The 17,598-nt window shown below is 34.7% G+C and overlaps 3 protein-coding genes across 3 annotated transcripts; all 3 read right to left on the reverse strand.

Moving 5' to 3' along the window:
• Nucleotides 1–6,246: 6,246 nt before the first annotated feature.
• Nucleotides 6,247–6,654, reverse strand: LOC138869708 (uncharacterized). The gene has a single exon (XM_070147357.1). It carries the CDS (start codon nucleotides 6,652–6,654, stop codon nucleotides 6,247–6,249), a length of 408 nt encoding a protein of 135 aa, XP_070003458.1.
• A 595-nt stretch (nucleotides 6,655–7,249) lies between these two features.
• LOC138869709 (uncharacterized) lies at nucleotides 7,250–11,430 on the reverse strand. Its single transcript, XM_070147358.1, has 4 exons — nucleotides 11,392–11,430; nucleotides 11,096–11,344; nucleotides 9,821–10,981; nucleotides 7,250–7,414 (listed from the first exon to the last, which is right to left on the reverse strand). The coding sequence occupies exons 1-4, from the start codon at nucleotides 11,428–11,430 to the stop codon at nucleotides 7,250–7,252; spliced, it is 1,614 nt and encodes a 537-aa protein (XP_070003459.1).
• A 950-nt stretch (nucleotides 11,431–12,380) lies between these two features.
• On the reverse strand, nucleotides 12,381–17,126 carry LOC104220916 (protein JAZ7-like). The gene is made up of 7 exons (XM_070145691.1): nucleotides 16,759–17,126; nucleotides 13,897–13,964; nucleotides 13,715–13,797; nucleotides 13,505–13,598; nucleotides 13,259–13,400; nucleotides 13,109–13,166; nucleotides 12,381–12,633 (listed from the first exon to the last, which is right to left on the reverse strand). The coding sequence occupies exons 1-7, from the start codon at nucleotides 16,835–16,837 to the stop codon at nucleotides 12,525–12,527; spliced, it is 633 nt and encodes a 210-aa protein (XP_070001792.1). The 5' UTR covers nucleotides 16,838–17,126; the 3' UTR covers nucleotides 12,381–12,524.
• Between the last annotated feature and the right edge of the window lie 472 nt (nucleotides 17,127–17,598).

Genomic DNA, 17,598 nt, shown 5'->3' on the forward strand with positions numbered 1-17,598 from the left:
CACTAGTACAAGAAAAACGGAAATCACGCTGAGTTACCTACTCTATGGCCTTAAAACACTAAACAACGAGAAACAATCATGGAAAAACAATGATTATGGTTCACTAGATCGTTTATGATTGTCCACAAAATTTTAAGTGATTCGGGACCGATTGCCAGAATTTATGAAGATGGCTTGGGCATTAACACACAGAAAAATCGAAAATCATACTGAATTCTTGTTTTATGGCCCTTAAATACTAGAAACGAGAATTGGTCATGGCAAGGCAATGACTATGGTTCATTAGGTCGTTTCTAATGGACTCACAAAATTTTATGCGTTTGTGTCGGTCGCTCAAATTCATAAATATGGTGTGGACATAACTATGGTTCATTAGGTTGTTTCTGATGAGCCCACAAAATTTTAAGCGATTCGGGGCCGATCGCCCGAATTCATGAAGTTGGCGCGGATATTTGCACACAAAAAATCGAAAATCATACTGAATTTCTTTTTGTAGCCCTAAAACACCAAAAATGAGAAATGATCATGGAGGCAATAACTATGATTCATTAGGTCGTTTCTGATCGTAAAGTGGTTCAACTCAATACTCTGTATTCTTTAGCCACCAATCTAGCCTTCAAACCTTTAATTGTTCCATCAATTTTTTGACTTTATATATTCAGATGCAGCCCTTATCGAGCCCGAGATCTTATTGAAAATGGAAAGATCTTGGATAGGCGGCCAACCTTTTGGAGAGAGCAATGTTCATAGATCAGGTGAGCAGAAATACAACTCCATGAACCGCTTGTCGGGCCTGATAGGTGATAGTATTACACCCTTCTCAAAAGAACCGTATATGACACTCTAACACTACTAAAAAACTGTCTAAAACCGTCCAGAAATACCGACCGAAATCGGTTGGGAAATTAAAAAACTGACCTATTTTCGACTGATTTTAATCCGTCGAAATTGGGTTGGTCGGTAATAAATAGAGACCGAAGTCGGTCGCAAATTATGACGATTTCGATCGGTCAATTAATTGTCACAAAGTACCCAAAAAGAAAAATTAAAAATTAAAATATTTTAAAAAATCGACCGACTTTGGTCTTTGGCCGCTGTCGATTTGGCCCATTTTTTTAACAGTGTAATGTCATGAATTCTTATGAATATAGGTCTCTCATTGAGTGGAATAAAGAAGGTTTTGAAGAAGAAAAAAATATCTCATTTATAATCGGTGGATGCTCGTAATATTACAACCGTTCTCACACAATAGAAATATCTGAGTTCTCATTGATAGATACCTGTGTTTAACCAAAAATCTGAGTCTTTGGTCAAAGCTTTAGAAATATAAAGAAATTCGGGTTACTGATAATCTAGAGACGAAAATAATAAAAGACCTTTGAGAATAATAAGTAATTTTGTATTTCAGTGTAATCTCAATAATATTTCTTGCCCCCCTACAGATGTCGAGTCCTTCTCCTTTTATAGTTGATTCTAGGAGAAAGTGTTATGCCTTTGTCTTAATGAGGCAATTATGAGCAATAAATGATATTAAAAAAATGTTACTCAATCATTCTTATTAAATAAAAATTCTCTAACGTATTTGATATTTAATACTGAATTTGGACTCTTGTGCGTCATAAGATTCATATCTTCAATCCCTTCCGATCTTCGGGTTTTAAATGACTTATATAGGTACGAAACTCGTGCCTTTTGAATAGCGACTCGTGCCTATTTAACTTTCTTCTCTCCTTATCTGTTGTGGCCCGTGCCTTCTTGGTTGATTACCGTGTTCTGACCATTTGACTAGTCACGTGTCATGACACGTCATCTTCAATATATAAATCCAGTTTTTTCCCAATACATATAGTCTCCCCACTTTTCATTTATTTATCAATTAAATATTTGGGAAGTGGATCTTCACAAACAGAGAATTTTTACCATAATCAATGTTGTGACAGTACTGACGCTTCAATTGTCTTTTCTATTTAATACTCTACACCCGCGTCACCTTCTGATTGGCTCTGTAATTTTGCAGTCTTTTTTCAAGGTTTATTCATACCTTATATTCACGAAGTGATAGTTGCCTTTAATATAGGCTTTCCATCATTACACTTCTTTGTTCGACGGTTGCTATTATATACATATTTAACCTTTTTTTCTTTGTCTTCTTCTTCATAAACCTTTAACAGATACTTTACTCTTTACTTTTGCTCTTTTCTCCTTTAGTTCATCCTTTATTGGCAATGGCATCTCCGAATCCTAACCCTAAAAGAATCCTAATTCTTGATAACTTCCCCAACGCCCCTGTAAGGCATAGAATGGGTAGAGATGGTAGGCTTCGTAACCTAGGATTCATTCGTGGTGGCTCCTTTGGCTCCATCGCTCCATATTCTAGTTCTGGCACTATTTCCAGAGGTTCTATTACTAAGAAACCCTCTTCTAAAGGTAAAGAACTTTCTGAGCCTCTTCAAGAACCTTTAGTTGAAGAATAGTGCCTAATGACTTATCCTTTGAGAATGATAGAAAATTTCTTCGTGACCAAGTCGTTAATTTAGAGAAGGCTGACACTTTTCCTTCTCTAATTACTGAACCTTTGGTTTCTATTGTTCGAAAAGATTGTAACTAGAGAAGTGATCTTCGTATAGTGATCCCTAACCCAAACCAAAGAATTTCTTCTTTTAGGATTGAATTTTCTTTTGTTTATACTTACCCCTTCACTTTGGGATTTATTCCTGCTATCAACCCAGTTATACTTGATTTTTGCCGCTTTTTCAAAATTTGTTTGGGACAAATTGGCTCCCTTGTATGGAGAGCAGTGGCTTGTTTGAGGTATTTATCTGGCAAAGCTAATGTTGATTTTTCCTTCCCCCACCTTATTCACCTTTACCACCCCAAGCTATTCCGCAATGGAGTTTTCACTTTAACTGCAAGAAGTAAAAGGGTCTTGGTAAGCCCTGAAGATGACAAAGATCGTGGGTGGTATACTCGTTATGTTGCGGTACGCACAATTGATTTGGTGGGTGAAACAAGTATCCCCTTCCCTGAGAAGTGGAACTTTGCACGTAAGTTTTTCTTTACTTACCGTTCCTATCTTTAAGAATTTCAACTTCTTTTCTAATTTTATCCTTTTTTGCTTTTCTATAGAAACCATGGGAGATGTGGAACCCGTTCCTAATTTCCGTGGTTGGGTAGACTTAATCTTGAAAGCCATGCCTATGGAGGCGAGAACTTGGAAATCCATTTCCAATTTGCATGGTTGGAAAGTGAAAACTCACAGTATGCACCTCTCTATGTTTTTCCATATGTTAAATCCTTTCTTGTTTCTAACTTTTTATCCTTCTTTTTGTCAGGATTTGCTATTCGAGGAATGACAACTGAAGTGGCTATTGCCCTTCGAGCCTCTTCTGGTACTTCACTTTCTTTGAAGAGAGCTCAGGCCAGACTGTCAAAGAGGAAAATTGAAGAAGAAGATTCTGAGGACGATGAAGATGATGACACCTCTTTGATGGCTAGACCAAGAGCCAGGAGACGCATCGTTTCCGATGATGAAGCTGAAGTTACCCCTGTTCGTGTCTCTCTTACCAAACCTGTTCACATTCCTTCTGATGATGAAACCACTCCAATGGACACCAATGAGTCTATTCAACGTCTTTTCGTTTGTGGTTTTGAAAGTGGTGAACTAGGTCCAGTTTTGAATGAAGTTCCTCTTTCTTCCTCTGTTCCCATTCCTTCTATTTCTCCGTTGATTTCAAGTGCTTCCTTGCCCATTCTATCTGTTCCTGCTCCCTTACTTGCTTTGAGTCCTTTGACTTATGTTATTTTCACTTCTTCTACCGCTCCTCCTTCTATAGCTCCCCCTTCTTCTGTTCAATATGCAGAGGAGGGCACTAGCAGCAGAGGCTCTGCTATGAGGAGCGTTACACTAGAAGTTCCTACCAATAACAGTCTTTTAAGGAAGTCTAGTGGAGCAGGTGACTGGCTTAAGCCTTTGATTGGAGATATTGAGAAGAAGAAGGTGGACAACCATAGTTGCTTAACTTTGATGAATGACATTGTTCATTCTACTTTGAAGGTATTTTTCCTTTACTTACTAACAAGTTTTTTTTATCTCCAAATTCTTATTTCCATGAGTTGTCACTACAGGCTAACCTCATTGGTACAGAATTGATGGAAAGAATTTCTCTTCTGGAAAAGAAAGTCCGTGAGTCTAAAAAGTTTATCCACGAGGCTGAGAAAATAGCCAAAGGAGCCCAGCTAGAAGCAGCTAATTGGAAAGAGCAGTTTGAGAATGCTCAGGGAACTATAGAAGAATTGCAAGAGAGTAGAAATCACCTGGAGCAGCAAAAGCGAGGTCTGACTTCTGAGTTAGCAGTTGCCAAGGCTTCTTCAAGCCAATTTGGAAAAGATAAGGAGCGCCTTGAGTGTTCATTTTCAGAGCAATTATCAAAGTGCAGTGAAGAGATTAGAGAACTTAAGGCACTCTGGGCCAAGAAAAAAGAGTATGCAGGGGAGTTAGTGCAAAGCTTGACTCAAGCTCAAGCTGATTTAAAAATCTCTTCTGATAAGGTTCGTGCCTTAGAGAGTTCTCATGTCTCCCTTGAAGCTTCCTTTGATTCTTCTTTAGCTGAAAATCAAGTGTTAAAGAATGATCTTGCTATGTGGGAAAGGGAGTATGAACTTCTTGAGGAGAATTTTAACATAGAGGTGAGTTGGGCTTTTCTAAACTCTCGTCATGATGCTTTAATGGAGGCCAGTCAAGAAAACTTTGATTTAAACTTAGAGTTGGCCAAAGTTTTAGAGACTATTGAGAGAACCCAACAACCACTTGACTTTCCCTCTCCGGCAATTGAAGCTCTCGTGGCTGAAGAACCTTTAAATGACGAAGTCGTTGCTGTGACAGTTGAAGTTGAAAATGTTGCAATTCCAGCTCCAGAGGGCGAAACTTCTATGACTCAATCCGTGGAAGTTGAAACTTCCGTGAATCTTGCTCCCCTCATTGATCCTAACACTTCAAGCTCAGCTGAAACCGCTCTTGTTGCTGCTTCTTCAGAAGTTGCCACCGTGCCTGTGGTTGTTTCTGAAAGTGAAATTAATATTGCAACTTCTGATGTGCTAACCCCTTCAGTAACCAGTTAAATTTCCAGGCTTTGCTTTTTTCTTTCTTTATTGGATGATGGTTTTATCCTTTAATTAGTTTTTAAGGGATTTTTTGGTAAAAGTCCCCAGTTATCATAATGGGGCACTTGTATAAACTTTTATTGACTAAGTTACTACTTAGTCTTTTTAATTATATTAAGAAGTTTGTTAGTACTTCAATGTATTCTATTCTTGCCTTTTCCTTATTTATTTAGGACTTATAGAATAGTTTAGCATTTGTATCTTTTGAAAATGCTTTATAATTCTTCTCATGACTTATTAACATGAGGTTTATAAAAGAGGGCCCTTTTATATATATCGACACTTAATGAAGAAGGCGTCTCAACTTCATAATGGTGTTACAATATGATGAAAGAAATAGGAATACACATGTTTTGTTTGAAACAACTTTGACAAGTTTTTATTCATGAACTTGGACAAGCTTTTGAATATTACATGTATTAAAATACATCTATAACTTTCTCGTAACTATTTTTCTTATAACAGATTTTTACAAAATGAATGTAAACTAAACAAGGTTTTTCCTCATAACCCGTTTCAGTACATAGTCATGACCATATCTTCATGTATTAAGAAGGGTTTGAGAGGTGACTCCGTTGCTCTTATGAGTTTGAGAGGTGACTCTGTTGTTCTCATGAGTTTGAGACACTGTGATGATATCAATCTCCCTTTGTTCTAATGGGAAAGAACACTATGATGAATGATGGAAACTCCGTAACTTTTGCTCAACACTTGCCACTTTGTATCTTTGCACAATTTGCACGTATCTGTGTATAATATGTAGCCCCCCAAGTGTTTGAGCGGTGAAGTATGAAGTCTCGAGCACTTGTCTGTTTCTCTCAATTTTGGTACTTTTCCTGAAACAGAAAAACATACGGGACTCGGAGGTGCGATTAGAGATGAAGACTGCCTAACCCGTGTATATTTCCATCAGATTAATTTGTAACTCTGGGCTAGGAATTTTAGAATATTCCATTTTGTCGTGCAGGTCGTGACTCATCATTTGGCACGAGTTAGGGTTTTTTCCTAGCATTTAAAATCGTTAGTAAAATTTTAACAATTCAAAGAAAAATTCTAATACAGCGATACCTGATCGTAGGTACTTTCTCAGAAATAATATCGCTTTAGGTGGACAGCATTCCAATGCAAGGGTAGAACATTGCCATTCATTGTCTCCAACTCGTATGCTCCTTTTCCCGCAATGTCACGAACTCTGTAGGGTCCTTCCCATGTTGGACTCAGCTTTCCTGAATTAGCAGTTTTTGTAGATTGGAACACCTTTTTAAGCACGAAGTCTCCAATTTTAAAGAATATGAGGTGTGCTTTCCTGTTATAATACCGTTCAATTACTTGTTTTTGTGTTGTCATCCTTATTAGTGCAGCTTCTCTTCTTTCTTCGAGCAAATCAAGATTCATCCGCATCTCTTCATCATTTGATTCCTCTGTTTCTTGAACATACCGTGTGCTCGATTCTCCTATTTTAACTGGAATTAAAGCCTCCGCACCATAAACCATTTAAAAGGGTGTTTCTCCCGTGCTTGTTTTTGTCGTTGTACGATAAGCCCATAATACTCCAGGTAATACCTCAGGCCAATTACCTTTTGAATCCTGTAACCTTTTCTTCAAATTGTTGATAATGACCTTGTTTGTGGATTCCGCTTGTCCATTACCCACTGAATGGTATGGTGTAGATGTTATCCTTTTAATTTGCTAACTTTGAAAAAATTCAGTGATTTGAGTTCCTATGAATTGCGGACCGTTGTCACACACGATTTCCTTTGGTGCTCCAAAATGGCATATTATATTTCTCCAAATGAAGTTTTTAACTTCCTTCACTCGTACCTGTTTAAATGCTCCTGCTTCTACCCATTTAGTAAAATAATCTGTAAGTACAAGTAAAAATTTCACCTGACCTTTTGCTAAAGGGCACGGGGCTATAACAGGGTGCAGTAGCTCAGCTGGTCTATGTATATTATTGCCGTATCTTTGGCATTTGTCACACTTGGACACGAAACTGTTTGCTTCTTCTTCCATTTTAGGCCAATAATACCCTGCTCGAATCAACGTTTTTACCAGCGACCTTCCTCCTGCGTGATTTCCACAATGTCCTTCATGTACTTCCCTCATCACATATTCTATTTGGGAAGGTCCGAGACACCTTGCTAATGGTCCACCGAACATCTTTCGATAAAGATTTCCTTGATGTAAACAATAACGAGCAGCTTTTTTTGCGAAGTGCATAAGCTTTTCCTTTGTCATCAAGCACGATTCCATGCTGTAAAAAAACAATAATTTCGTTTCTCCAATCCCATGTTAACTGATTAAAATTTACCTCGTTCTTATCAGGTTCGAGAACAGAATGAAATAAATGTATGACTGAAGTATTTGCGTCGTTTGCTACGTCTGTTGCAGATGCGAGATTAGCTAAAGCATCTGCCTCCACATTCTCATCTCTTGGGACCTGCATTACCTTCAAAGTTTGGAATTGCTTTATTAGTTCCCGTACCTTTGCGAGATATTCTTGCATTCGTGTCTCCCTGGCTGTATAAGTCCTCAACATTTGATTGACCACGAGTTGAGAATCACTCTTGATTATAATCTATGTTATGCTGAGTTCTCGTGCCAATTCTAGACCTGCAATTACAGCCTCATATTCTGCTTCATTGTAAGTTATAGAATGACATTTTATAGCATGTCTAATAATTTCACCCGTAGGTGGTATGTGAATTATCCCTAGGCCTGCTCCTTTTACGTTAGACGAACCATCAGTGAATAAAATCCAAGTCCCCGGGTTTGTACCATTAAAAACATGTAATTCTTTTTCTGCTTCTAAATGCATCCTTGGCTAAAATCAGCTATGAAATTGGCTAATGCTTGAGATTTTATTGCAGTCCTAGGTTGATAAATAATTTCGTATTCACTTAATTCTATAGCCCATTTTGCTAACCTCCCTAACAATTCATGTTTATGCAAAATGTTTCGTAATGGAAAAGCAGTAACTACAACAATGGGATGACATTGAAAATAAGGTCTTAATTTTCTAGATGCCTTGATCAAAGCTAATGCTAATTTTTCCAGTTGTGGATATCGTGTTTCAGCATCTAATAAAGACTTGCTTACATAATAGATAGGAGATTGTTTACCTTGGTCCTCACGGACTAAAAAAGCATTTACCGCAACCTCTGACACGGCCAAATAGATGAGTAGCTTTTCTCCTTCTTTTGGGTTTTCCAATAGTGGTGAATTTGACAAGTAAGCTTTTAAATTTCTAAGGGCTTGTTGCAAATATTCGTTCCATTCAAAATGATCTTGCTTTTTGAGTGCGGAGAAAAATTGAAAGCATTTTTCTGAAGATTTGGGAATAAATCTCCCCAAGGCCGCAATTCTTCCCGTTAGCCTTTAGACTTATTTTTTACTCGTAAGGATGTCAGGGATCTCCTCTATTGCTTTGATCCGAGAAGGATTTACCTCAATACCATGGTTAGAAACGAAAAACCCCAAAAAATTTACCTGAGGCAACCCCAAATGCACATTTTTCTGGATTGAGTTTCATATTAAATTTTCGTAAAATTTCGAATGTAACAAATAAATGAGAAATATGATCATGAGAATGTTGGGTTTTGACGAGCATATCGTCTATATATACCTCCATGGTTTTTCCTAAATGTTCTTGGAACATTTTGGTGACCAACCTTTGATAGGTTGCTCCAGCATTTTTGAGACCAAAGGGCATTACTTTATAACAGTAAGTCCCCCTGTCTGTGATGAAAGAAGTTTTTTCTTCGTCACTGGGGTCCATTTTAATTTGGTTGTACCCCGAATATGCATCTAAAAAACTCAAAAGTTCATGTCCAGCAGTTGCATCAATTAACTGATCTATATGTGGTGGAGGGAAAGAATCTTTTGGACAGGCTTTGTTAAGATATGTACAATCCACGCAAACCCGCCACTTACCATTTTTCTTAGGTACAACAACTATGTTTGCTAACCAATTAGGATACTTTACCTCGCGTATTGACCCAATTTTTAATAGCTTTTGGACCTCATCTCGAATCACCTGATTTTTGAAAGCTCCTTGCTTTCTTTTCTTTTGCTTTACTGGTGTGAAGGATGGGTCTTCATTTAGTTTGTGAGTCACCACATCCGGTGGTATCCCTGTCATATCAGCATGGGGCCAAGCAAAACAGTCCACGTTAGCTTTTAAAAATTCAATCAACATACCTCGCATGTCTGAGCTTAAATTGGCTCCAACATAAACCTTTCGTTCAGGCCATTGCTCAAATAATATCATAGTCTCGAGCTCTTCAATTGTTGTTTTGATATCTTCATTCTCTTCAGGTTCCTGAATTGTATCACGTCTCGAGTCTAAATCTGTCTTTTCTTGTTCGGTTGATGTTTGATCCTTAATACCTTCAACTATTTCCTGTAATTGCTATTTTTCTTTATTTGCAGTGCTCGTATCTGTTACAATGTTGATACTCCTGGTTGTCTACTGATCCCCACGAATTTGGCAAATTCCCCACGGTGATGGGAATTTAATAACTTGATGTAGAGTTGATGGGACAACATCCATATCATTGATCCAAAGTCTCCCCATGATCATATTGTAACTCATTTCCATATCTACTACCTAAAATTTAGTTTCTTTAATAACACCTGCAACAAAAGTTGTTAGAATTACCTCTCCTTTTGTTACCACACTTGAACTGTCGAACCCGGATAAGGTATACGCCTTAGGTATCATTTTGTCTTCAGCTTGCATTTTACGTAATACCCTTAATAATATAATATTCACGGAACTTCCTGGATCAATCAAAACTCGTTTTACATTAGTATCATATACAAGTAAAGATATTACCAGTGCGTCGTTATGTAGGGTAATTATTCCTTCGGTATCTGTATCATCGAAAGAAATACTTTCGTTTTCTAAAACCTGCCGTACCCGCTTCCCGTGTGTTATCGTTACTTTAGAAACCTTGTTGGAAGCCGTATAAGTTATACCGTGAATGTCTTCACCCCCACTTATAACATTCACGGTTCTCTTGGGTGAAGGAGGTTTTGGTGGCTCCTGCCTATTTTTCATATAGGCTTGCTTACCTTTCTCGCTAAATAACTCAGTGGGATACCCTTGTTTCAATAGATGATCCACTTCACTCTGTAAGAATCTATATTCTAAAGTTTTGTGCTCGTGATCATTGTGGAATTCGCACCAATGGTCTGGATTGCGTCTATTTGGATTTGACCGCATCTCTTTTGGCCATCGTACCTTATCTTCCATGCTCCTCAAAACAGGTACGAGCTCGGAGGTAGTGACATTAAAGTTATATCCACCGAACCATGCCTTTAAACTACTGTCATTATCATGTGACTCTTGCCTATTTCGGTCATTTCTGAACCTTGATGAAGAACCAGATTCCCTGTTCCTCGATTTTTGATCATATCGTTGACTATCCTGCTTTGATCGTGAGTCTTTCCCTGCAGGTCCCATATATGGATCGTACCTGTTTTTACCTAATCTTTTTTCGATTTCTAATCTCCTGGAGTTGCTTCTCTCTTCATGACGAAACTGAGGCACAGTATCTTTCTCAATTAGCAATTTCGTACTATACCTGTTATAAACGTCATTCCACGTGGTTGCCGAAAACTCTCGAAGGCTTTCTTTAAGTCTTCTCGTGGCTTCTGAGCTTTTGTCATTTAAGTTGCTTGCAAAAGCTATTGCATCCCAGTTATCAGGTACATGAGGTAAAGTCATTCTTTCACGTTGGAATCTATCAACAAAATCCCTGAGCAACTCGGAGTCCCCTTGCTTGATTTTGAAAATATCCTCCATTCTTTTCTCAACCTTTTGAGCTCCCGAGTATGCTTTAATAAAAGAATTAATAGAATTTTCGGGTAAAAGAGAATACCAGGTTAATGCGCCCTTGGTGAGTGTTTCTCCAAATTTCTTGACCAGTACTGATTCAATTTCTTGTTTGGTCAAGTCATTTCCTTTCACGCCTGTTGTAAATGTAGTTACGTGATCACGTGGGTCTGTTGTGCCATCATATTTCGAGATGTCAGACATTTTGAACTTTTTAGGGATTGGAAGGGGTGCAGCACTTGGTTTCCAAGGTTGTTGTGAGTATTTATCCACATCCACTCCTTTAATTACAGGGGGAACTCCAAGGATTTGCTCGATGCACTCATTTTGCTCCTTAAGCTGTTTCTGCAAAGTTAGTACTAAATTTTGCAAATGAGAATTATTTGAATTACCTGGTTCTCCTTCCTGTGGCTCACTGGGGGTTCCTCCATTTCCAGAATTAACAACGCCAGAACGAGGATTCTCCAATGTATTATTATTTGGTGTAGGTGTGGGTGGTGCAACAGGTAATCGACTAACTAGAGCCTGAAGAGCTTTGTTAACCCGTGCATCAATTATTTTTTGTAAAGCTTCATCCACCCCTTCAAAATGTTCAGATTGCTCTTGTTGATCAACACGAGATTCAGGAGCGGGAGTGCCTTCACGAGATTGACGTGGTGAATTTTGAGGGGAGCGAACCACGTCAATGTTCTGTAAATCTCCTTGATTTTGATGGTTTCCTAAGGTGTTTTCACTGTTATTGTTGTTTGACATAATGATAACAACGGCTGGAATGTAGCTTAAAAGAGAAGATTATCAGATTCCCGGTAACGGAACCAATTTGTTTAACCAAAAATCTGAGTCTTTGGTCAAAGCTTTAGAAATATAAAGAAATTCGGGTTACTGATAATCTAGAGACGAAAATAATAAAAGACTTTTGAGAATAATAAGTAATTTTGTATTTCAGTGTAATCTCAATAATATTTCTTGTCCCCCTACAGATGTCGAGTCCTTCTCCTTATAGTTGATTCTAGGAGAAGGTGTAATGCCTTTGTCTTAATGAGACAATTATGAGCAATAAATGACATTGGAAATGTTACTCAATCATTCTTATTAAATACAAATTCTCTAACGTATTTGATATTTAATGCTGAATTTGGACTCTTGTGCGTCATCAGATTCATATCTTCAATCCCTTCCGATCTTCGGGTTTTAAATGACTTATATAGGTACGAAACTCGTGCCTTTTGAATAGCGACTCGTGCCTATTTAACTTTCTTCTCTCCGTATTCGTTGTCGCCCGTGCCTTCTTGGTTGATTATCGTGTTCTGACCATTTGACTAGTCCACGTGTCATAACACGTCATCTTCAATATATAAATCCAGTTTTTTCCCAATACAACTTGTATAAAACATTATAATATTTCTAAAGAAGTCCTATGAACATTAGACAATATATATCGTTTAAAAGAATAAGAATTCAAAAATACATTAGACAATATATATCGTTTAAAAGAATAAGAATTCAAAAATCCATATGTCTTGAATTAGCTTTCCCAATGAAAGCTTGACGACGCCGTTTCTTCTTCTTGGTGCATTTCAAAAGGAAACTTTGGTGTTTTTTCACCATATTGGTATGGCCTAGCTGTGATCAATCTTCATTCACAGAAAAGAAATCAACAAATTAATAGAAAAATGATATCTCCCTCTTTAAATTTTGCTCTCCTATTTTTCTTATTGAGGGTTGATATGACAAGTATCTAATTTTTTCCCAAGAAAATTAGTGGCCGATTGGACATAAGAATCGTAAAATTCCGGAAAAAATAATTTTTTTTCAAGTAAAAATGGTATTTAAAAATTAGAGTTGTGTTTGGACATGAATATAATTTTGGGTTGTTTTTAATTTTTGTAAGTGATCTGAGTTAAAATTTTGAAAAAAGGTTTTTTGGAGTTTTTCAAATTTTCGAAAAATTTTAAAATTCATCTTCAAGTGAAAATTGAAAATTTTATCGCCAAACACTGATTTCGAAAAAAAGGTGAAAAAAATTTCATGGCCATGAAGGTTTTGTTAGATTGTTTAAATACTGTAACAAATAATAATAATAGGAAAATAACATTAGATTTATTATACCTATGCTTTCTCTTCTCCAAAAATCGGGCAAGGGTTGCTCTACGAGCCATAGCCAGTGCTGCAAATACAAAATTTAGATTTATTTAAATAATATAAAAATAGAGAAGTAATAAAATTAAAAAAAAAAAAAAAGGAACCAAGAGCTGCTACCTCCTTTAGCATAATTTGTGGATGCATTTGGTGTTGAAGGCTCAGATTTATTTTCTTCATATTTTTCTTTATTTGCCATTTCTGAAATCTCAGTCATGTGGAGAGTCGTTGATTTAGAAGCCAAGTCCATTATTACTTCAGCCTATATAATTCAAAAAAATACGAATATTACATTATTAATATATACTAAAATAACAAATTAAAACAGTTGCACTAAAAGAAATAAAAATTAGATATTCCAAGAACCTTTTCTGGTGTGATATCCTGAAAAATATGGACCTCACCCATGTACAATATGGTCAACGTTGACTCAGGTTTCCTCAAGTGTTCAGAATTTTTCCTGTAAAAATAAATTTTTTATAAACAAAAAAAATAAAATATCACCATACAGTTTCTAATTTTTTTTTTTTTGGTACCATAATTTCAAATAGTTTTAATAAGAAACTATGAAAATACCTGGAATCTTTTGTGGTGAATTTGTAGTTCTTTAGGGGTGAACTTTTTGAATTACTGGAAACTATTGGGGAGGAGTTGTAATTCTGAAAAAGAGAAGAAGAAAAATCTATTATATTTAATTTATGAGAATATTTTAATTAATAAATGAAGGAATTAGAATTCAACAGGAAATTGTACAGAACCTGAAAAAATCTGCTTTCAGCTTGAGTAGCTAAGTTATTAGCCATAGATGAAAATGGCCACTTCATCCCTAAAGAAGAAGAATAGTTATCATATGCAAATGACACAAAGGAAAAAGAAAAAGTTGGTATTTTTTTCCTCCAATACAACACTAATTCTTGCACTATTATAGAGCATGAATAATGTTGTCACTCTAAATTTGGTTTAATATTATTTTATTCAATCTTTTTATTTTATGGACTTTTAATTTATAATATATTGTGTATATAATTAATTTTTATATTAAGATCTTTATAATTTTAATTTTATATCCTATTTTTTGATATATTAATTTTTGTATATATTATATTTATATAAAATTATAAGTTAATTTTATTATTATTATAATTATATAAAAAGAAATATAACCATTATTTAATCGAGCATTTATGGGAGAATGAGGCGAAAATTAAATATTTATGTGGTACTTAAATTAAATTTGACTATGATGTAATATTTATTTAATTATCTTTTATCAATGATTTTACTTTTAGTTAATTTATCCTTTAAAATAATTTTGTAATAAATGATTATATAAGTGGTGAATGTGAATTATATATAAAGAATATAGAAAAAAGAAAAAAGATAGTATTAGTTTGAAGGAAATAAAAAATAAAAAGTAAATAGAAGATAATAATATAATATAGAAGAGAGAGAAGATTTGGTGTAAAAAATGATGTAATGGTTGGAGTAAATTTGGTGTTACACTATTTTGGTGTAAAATTGGTGCAAGAAATGGTGCTAGCTTTGGAGATGGCCTTAGAAAGCATTTTATTCTCAATGTAAAAATTATCAGACGTAAATTTGAATATAGTCAGATCTCAACACGAATACCAAATAAGCAAACACAGAGTGAAATTTTTTTTCAAAAAAAAAAAAAAGACAAAAAGTTTTTCTGGTTGAGGAAGACTTCTAAACAGTTGATGGATCCCAAGACTAATTACCATATTTGCTAACTTAATGTAATATAGCTTATATGATATTTATAAAAATATATGCACACCACACTTACATGGATAATGTTTTCAATGTATTAGAGAGCATCACATGTTAACCACCATTTTAAGAGGCAAAATCTATTAAGGCGATTTTTGTAATTTCAACTGAATTTTTTGTTTCAATATATATATATATATATATATATATATATATATATATATATATATCGTATTCTGAACATAAGACCCGTTTGATCATAGATTTTGCCAAAATAAATTTAAGTTTTATTTGGCAAATACATGTTTTGACATAGATTTTGTCTACATTTTGGCAAAATCCCAAATCCCAAATTCCAAGTTCCAAAATAAGCTCAATAGCTGATTTTGAGCCAAAATATTTACAAACACTAATAATACACATGTTTTTCCAAAATAAATTTGGAAAATATGTTTTGAAAACTGATCATGTCCAACATATTTTCATCTTTAAACCAAACTTCACCAAAATCAAATTTTTCAAAACAAATTTGGGAATCTATGGCCAAACGCTAGCTTTGCCTCTGGAGTCAATTTCTTATCTTTTTGTTTTTGATTCCCATCTGGTGCTCGTGTCTGGTATCTGCATTGGAGCCCGTCTATATTTGTTTTGAGGGAAAAATACTTCCTAATATAATTTTTTTCATACCCAGAACTCGAACCCAAAACCTCCGATTACGGATGGAGAGATCTTATCCATCCCATACAACCCATATTGATCTATCTTTTCTTCACTTACTTTCAGCCATGTCGATCCATGTCTATTCAACATCATGTTCTCATATTTCAACGGAACTAAAATTATATTAGGTTTAGTATGAATTATTCAAAAACCAAAGGGTTTTGCGTGAATTATCTAAATAGTTTAGATTTACTTTGACAACAGACTATTAATTATCACAAATATGATCAGCAAAAAGATAAGTTTCTTCATGTAATACCCAAACATAATTAACTACAAGAAAAAGCTCAATTCAATAAAGATTGTAACTAACATAGCCGGTTAGGCAAAAATTAACTTATTTTGAGAAGTGTTTTTTTCTTAAAAGTATCTTTTTCATTTTTTTTATGAGAAGCAGTTTGTGTTTGGCTAATTAATTTGAAAAACACTTCTAAGTAACAATTAGTATTTGACCAAGTTTTTAAAAACTACACTTGTCAAAAGCACTTTTCAAAAAGTATTTTTGGAGAGAGCTACTTTTTGCTATTTCTCCAAAACTGCTTCCGTTTCTCCTCGAAAACATTTTTTTTTCTTCCAAAAACTCGGCCAAACACTTTAACTTTTAAAAAAAGTGCTTCTAGAATTAGACAAGCTTGACCAAACAAGCTATTATAGCCAAAAACAACTCTTTTTGAATTGAAAAATGAATCAAAAAAAGATTAATCACAAGGAATTAATGAAGTGATCGAAATAAGTAACAAGAACTGAAGAATCGAACAGAAGTTATTGTAAATATAAGAAAGAAAAATATTTATGAATATCTGAAAATAACATAAGAAAACTAATAACAAAGGCTAGAGTAAAAGATTCAAGTACTGAAAATCAACTTAATTAACAAATTTCATTTCCGTATATTCTTTTTCAGCCAATTAATTTACTCTCATTTGAGATCTACTTACAATAATAAACCCTAATAAATCTTAGCGCAAGACGTCATGTTATAATAATAATCCTAAACAGATTTTATTTCTTAGTTTGACCATATTTTCCTAATTAAATACATTATTTCTTACTTCCAAAATCAAATTAAATCTCAAATCAGTCTACAATTTTTTTTTCAGGAACTCAAAAATAATTTTCTTCTTTATTTCTGTACTGGTAAATATATGAGAAAAAGATTTGCTTTTTACCTTTGGTGTGTTGCTTCGCCATTTCTGATTGTGGTCTGGTGTTGAGGTCCATGAAATCTATCTCAATTCTTGAATCCATTTTTTCACTTTCTCAAAGATTTAGGATTACAAAAATAGAAATCAAGAATTACCGATATAAATAGAAAATATATTCTGATTAAACTCTTAAGAAAGAACCAAAAGAAGAAAGGGGTACTATCAGATAAGAATGAGTATAAGTGTCTTGATGAGCTCCATGCAATAAGAGACTACAAATTGATGGAACATTAAAAGCAGAAGAAAAAGAAGAAAACAGCCATTAAAATCTATAAATTTAGACAGAAAAAACACGTGCTGATTGGTAGCCACAACTTGTTTCGTTCGTATCTGGATTGAAGTCCGACTAATTAAGATTCACGTAAATAAGGACTCATTAAAGGAGGAAGCGTTTTCTTCTTGGTGACGGCATTTTTTGGGAAAATAACAATATGTAGCCGCTCTAAAAATAATAGCTAAAAAATATACTCCTTTCGTTTCAATTTATCTGAACCTATTTCATTTTTAGTTCGCGCAAAAAAGAATGACTTTTTTCCATATTTGGAGTTTACTTGTATGTAATTGATTTATAGTCACACAAAATATATGTGCCTCATTTTACACTACAAGTTCAAAAGTCTTTTCGTTTTTCTTAAACTTCGTGCTCAATCAAATAGGTTCACGTAAGTTGAAATGGAGTATGTGTATATATAAAAACATACACACACACTGATTATGCTATATAGAAAAAAATATACAAATTTTATATACTTTTATTGCTATTGAATATAAATAATTTTAACAGCGAACTAACCGTGATCTTTA

This window comes from Nicotiana sylvestris, chromosome 5, assembly GCF_000393655.2.
Source record: "Nicotiana sylvestris chromosome 5, ASM39365v2, whole genome shotgun sequence".
NCBI classification, from domain to species: Eukaryota; Viridiplantae; Streptophyta; class Magnoliopsida; order Solanales; family Solanaceae; genus Nicotiana; species Nicotiana sylvestris.

What these genes read in the sequence shown, in the direction of transcription:
- LOC138869708 (XM_070147357.1), bottom strand. Translation starts at nt 6,654, where the DNA reads ATGGTTTATGGTGCGGAGGCTTTAATTCCAGTTAAAATAGGAGAATCG.
- LOC138869709 (XM_070147358.1), bottom strand. Translation starts at nt 11,430, where the DNA reads ATGGAGGAACCCCCAGTGAGCCACAGGAAGGAGAACCAG. An exon ending in GCCACAGGAAGGAGAACCAG is followed by an intron (nt 11,345 to 11,391) that starts GTAATTCAAATA and finishes CTAACTTTGCAG; the next exon opens with AAACAGCTTAAGGAGCAAAA. An exon ending in GTGTGGTAACAAAAGGAGAG is followed by an intron (nt 7,415 to 9,820) that starts GTAATTCTAACA and finishes GTTTTTTTACAG; the next exon opens with CATGGAATCGTGCTTGATGA.
- LOC104220916 (XM_070145691.1), bottom strand. Translation starts at nt 16,837, where the DNA reads ATGGATTCAAGAATTGAGATAGATTTCATGGACCTCAACACCAGACCA. An exon ending in CTGAAAGCAGATTTTTTCAG is followed by an intron (nt 13,798 to 13,896) that starts GTTCTGTACAAT and finishes TCTCTTTTTCAG; the next exon opens with AATTACAACTCCTCCCCAAT. An exon ending in TTCACCACAAAAGATTCCAG is followed by an intron (nt 13,599 to 13,714) that starts GTATTTTCATAG and finishes TTATTTTTACAG; the next exon opens with GAAAAATTCTGAACACTTGA.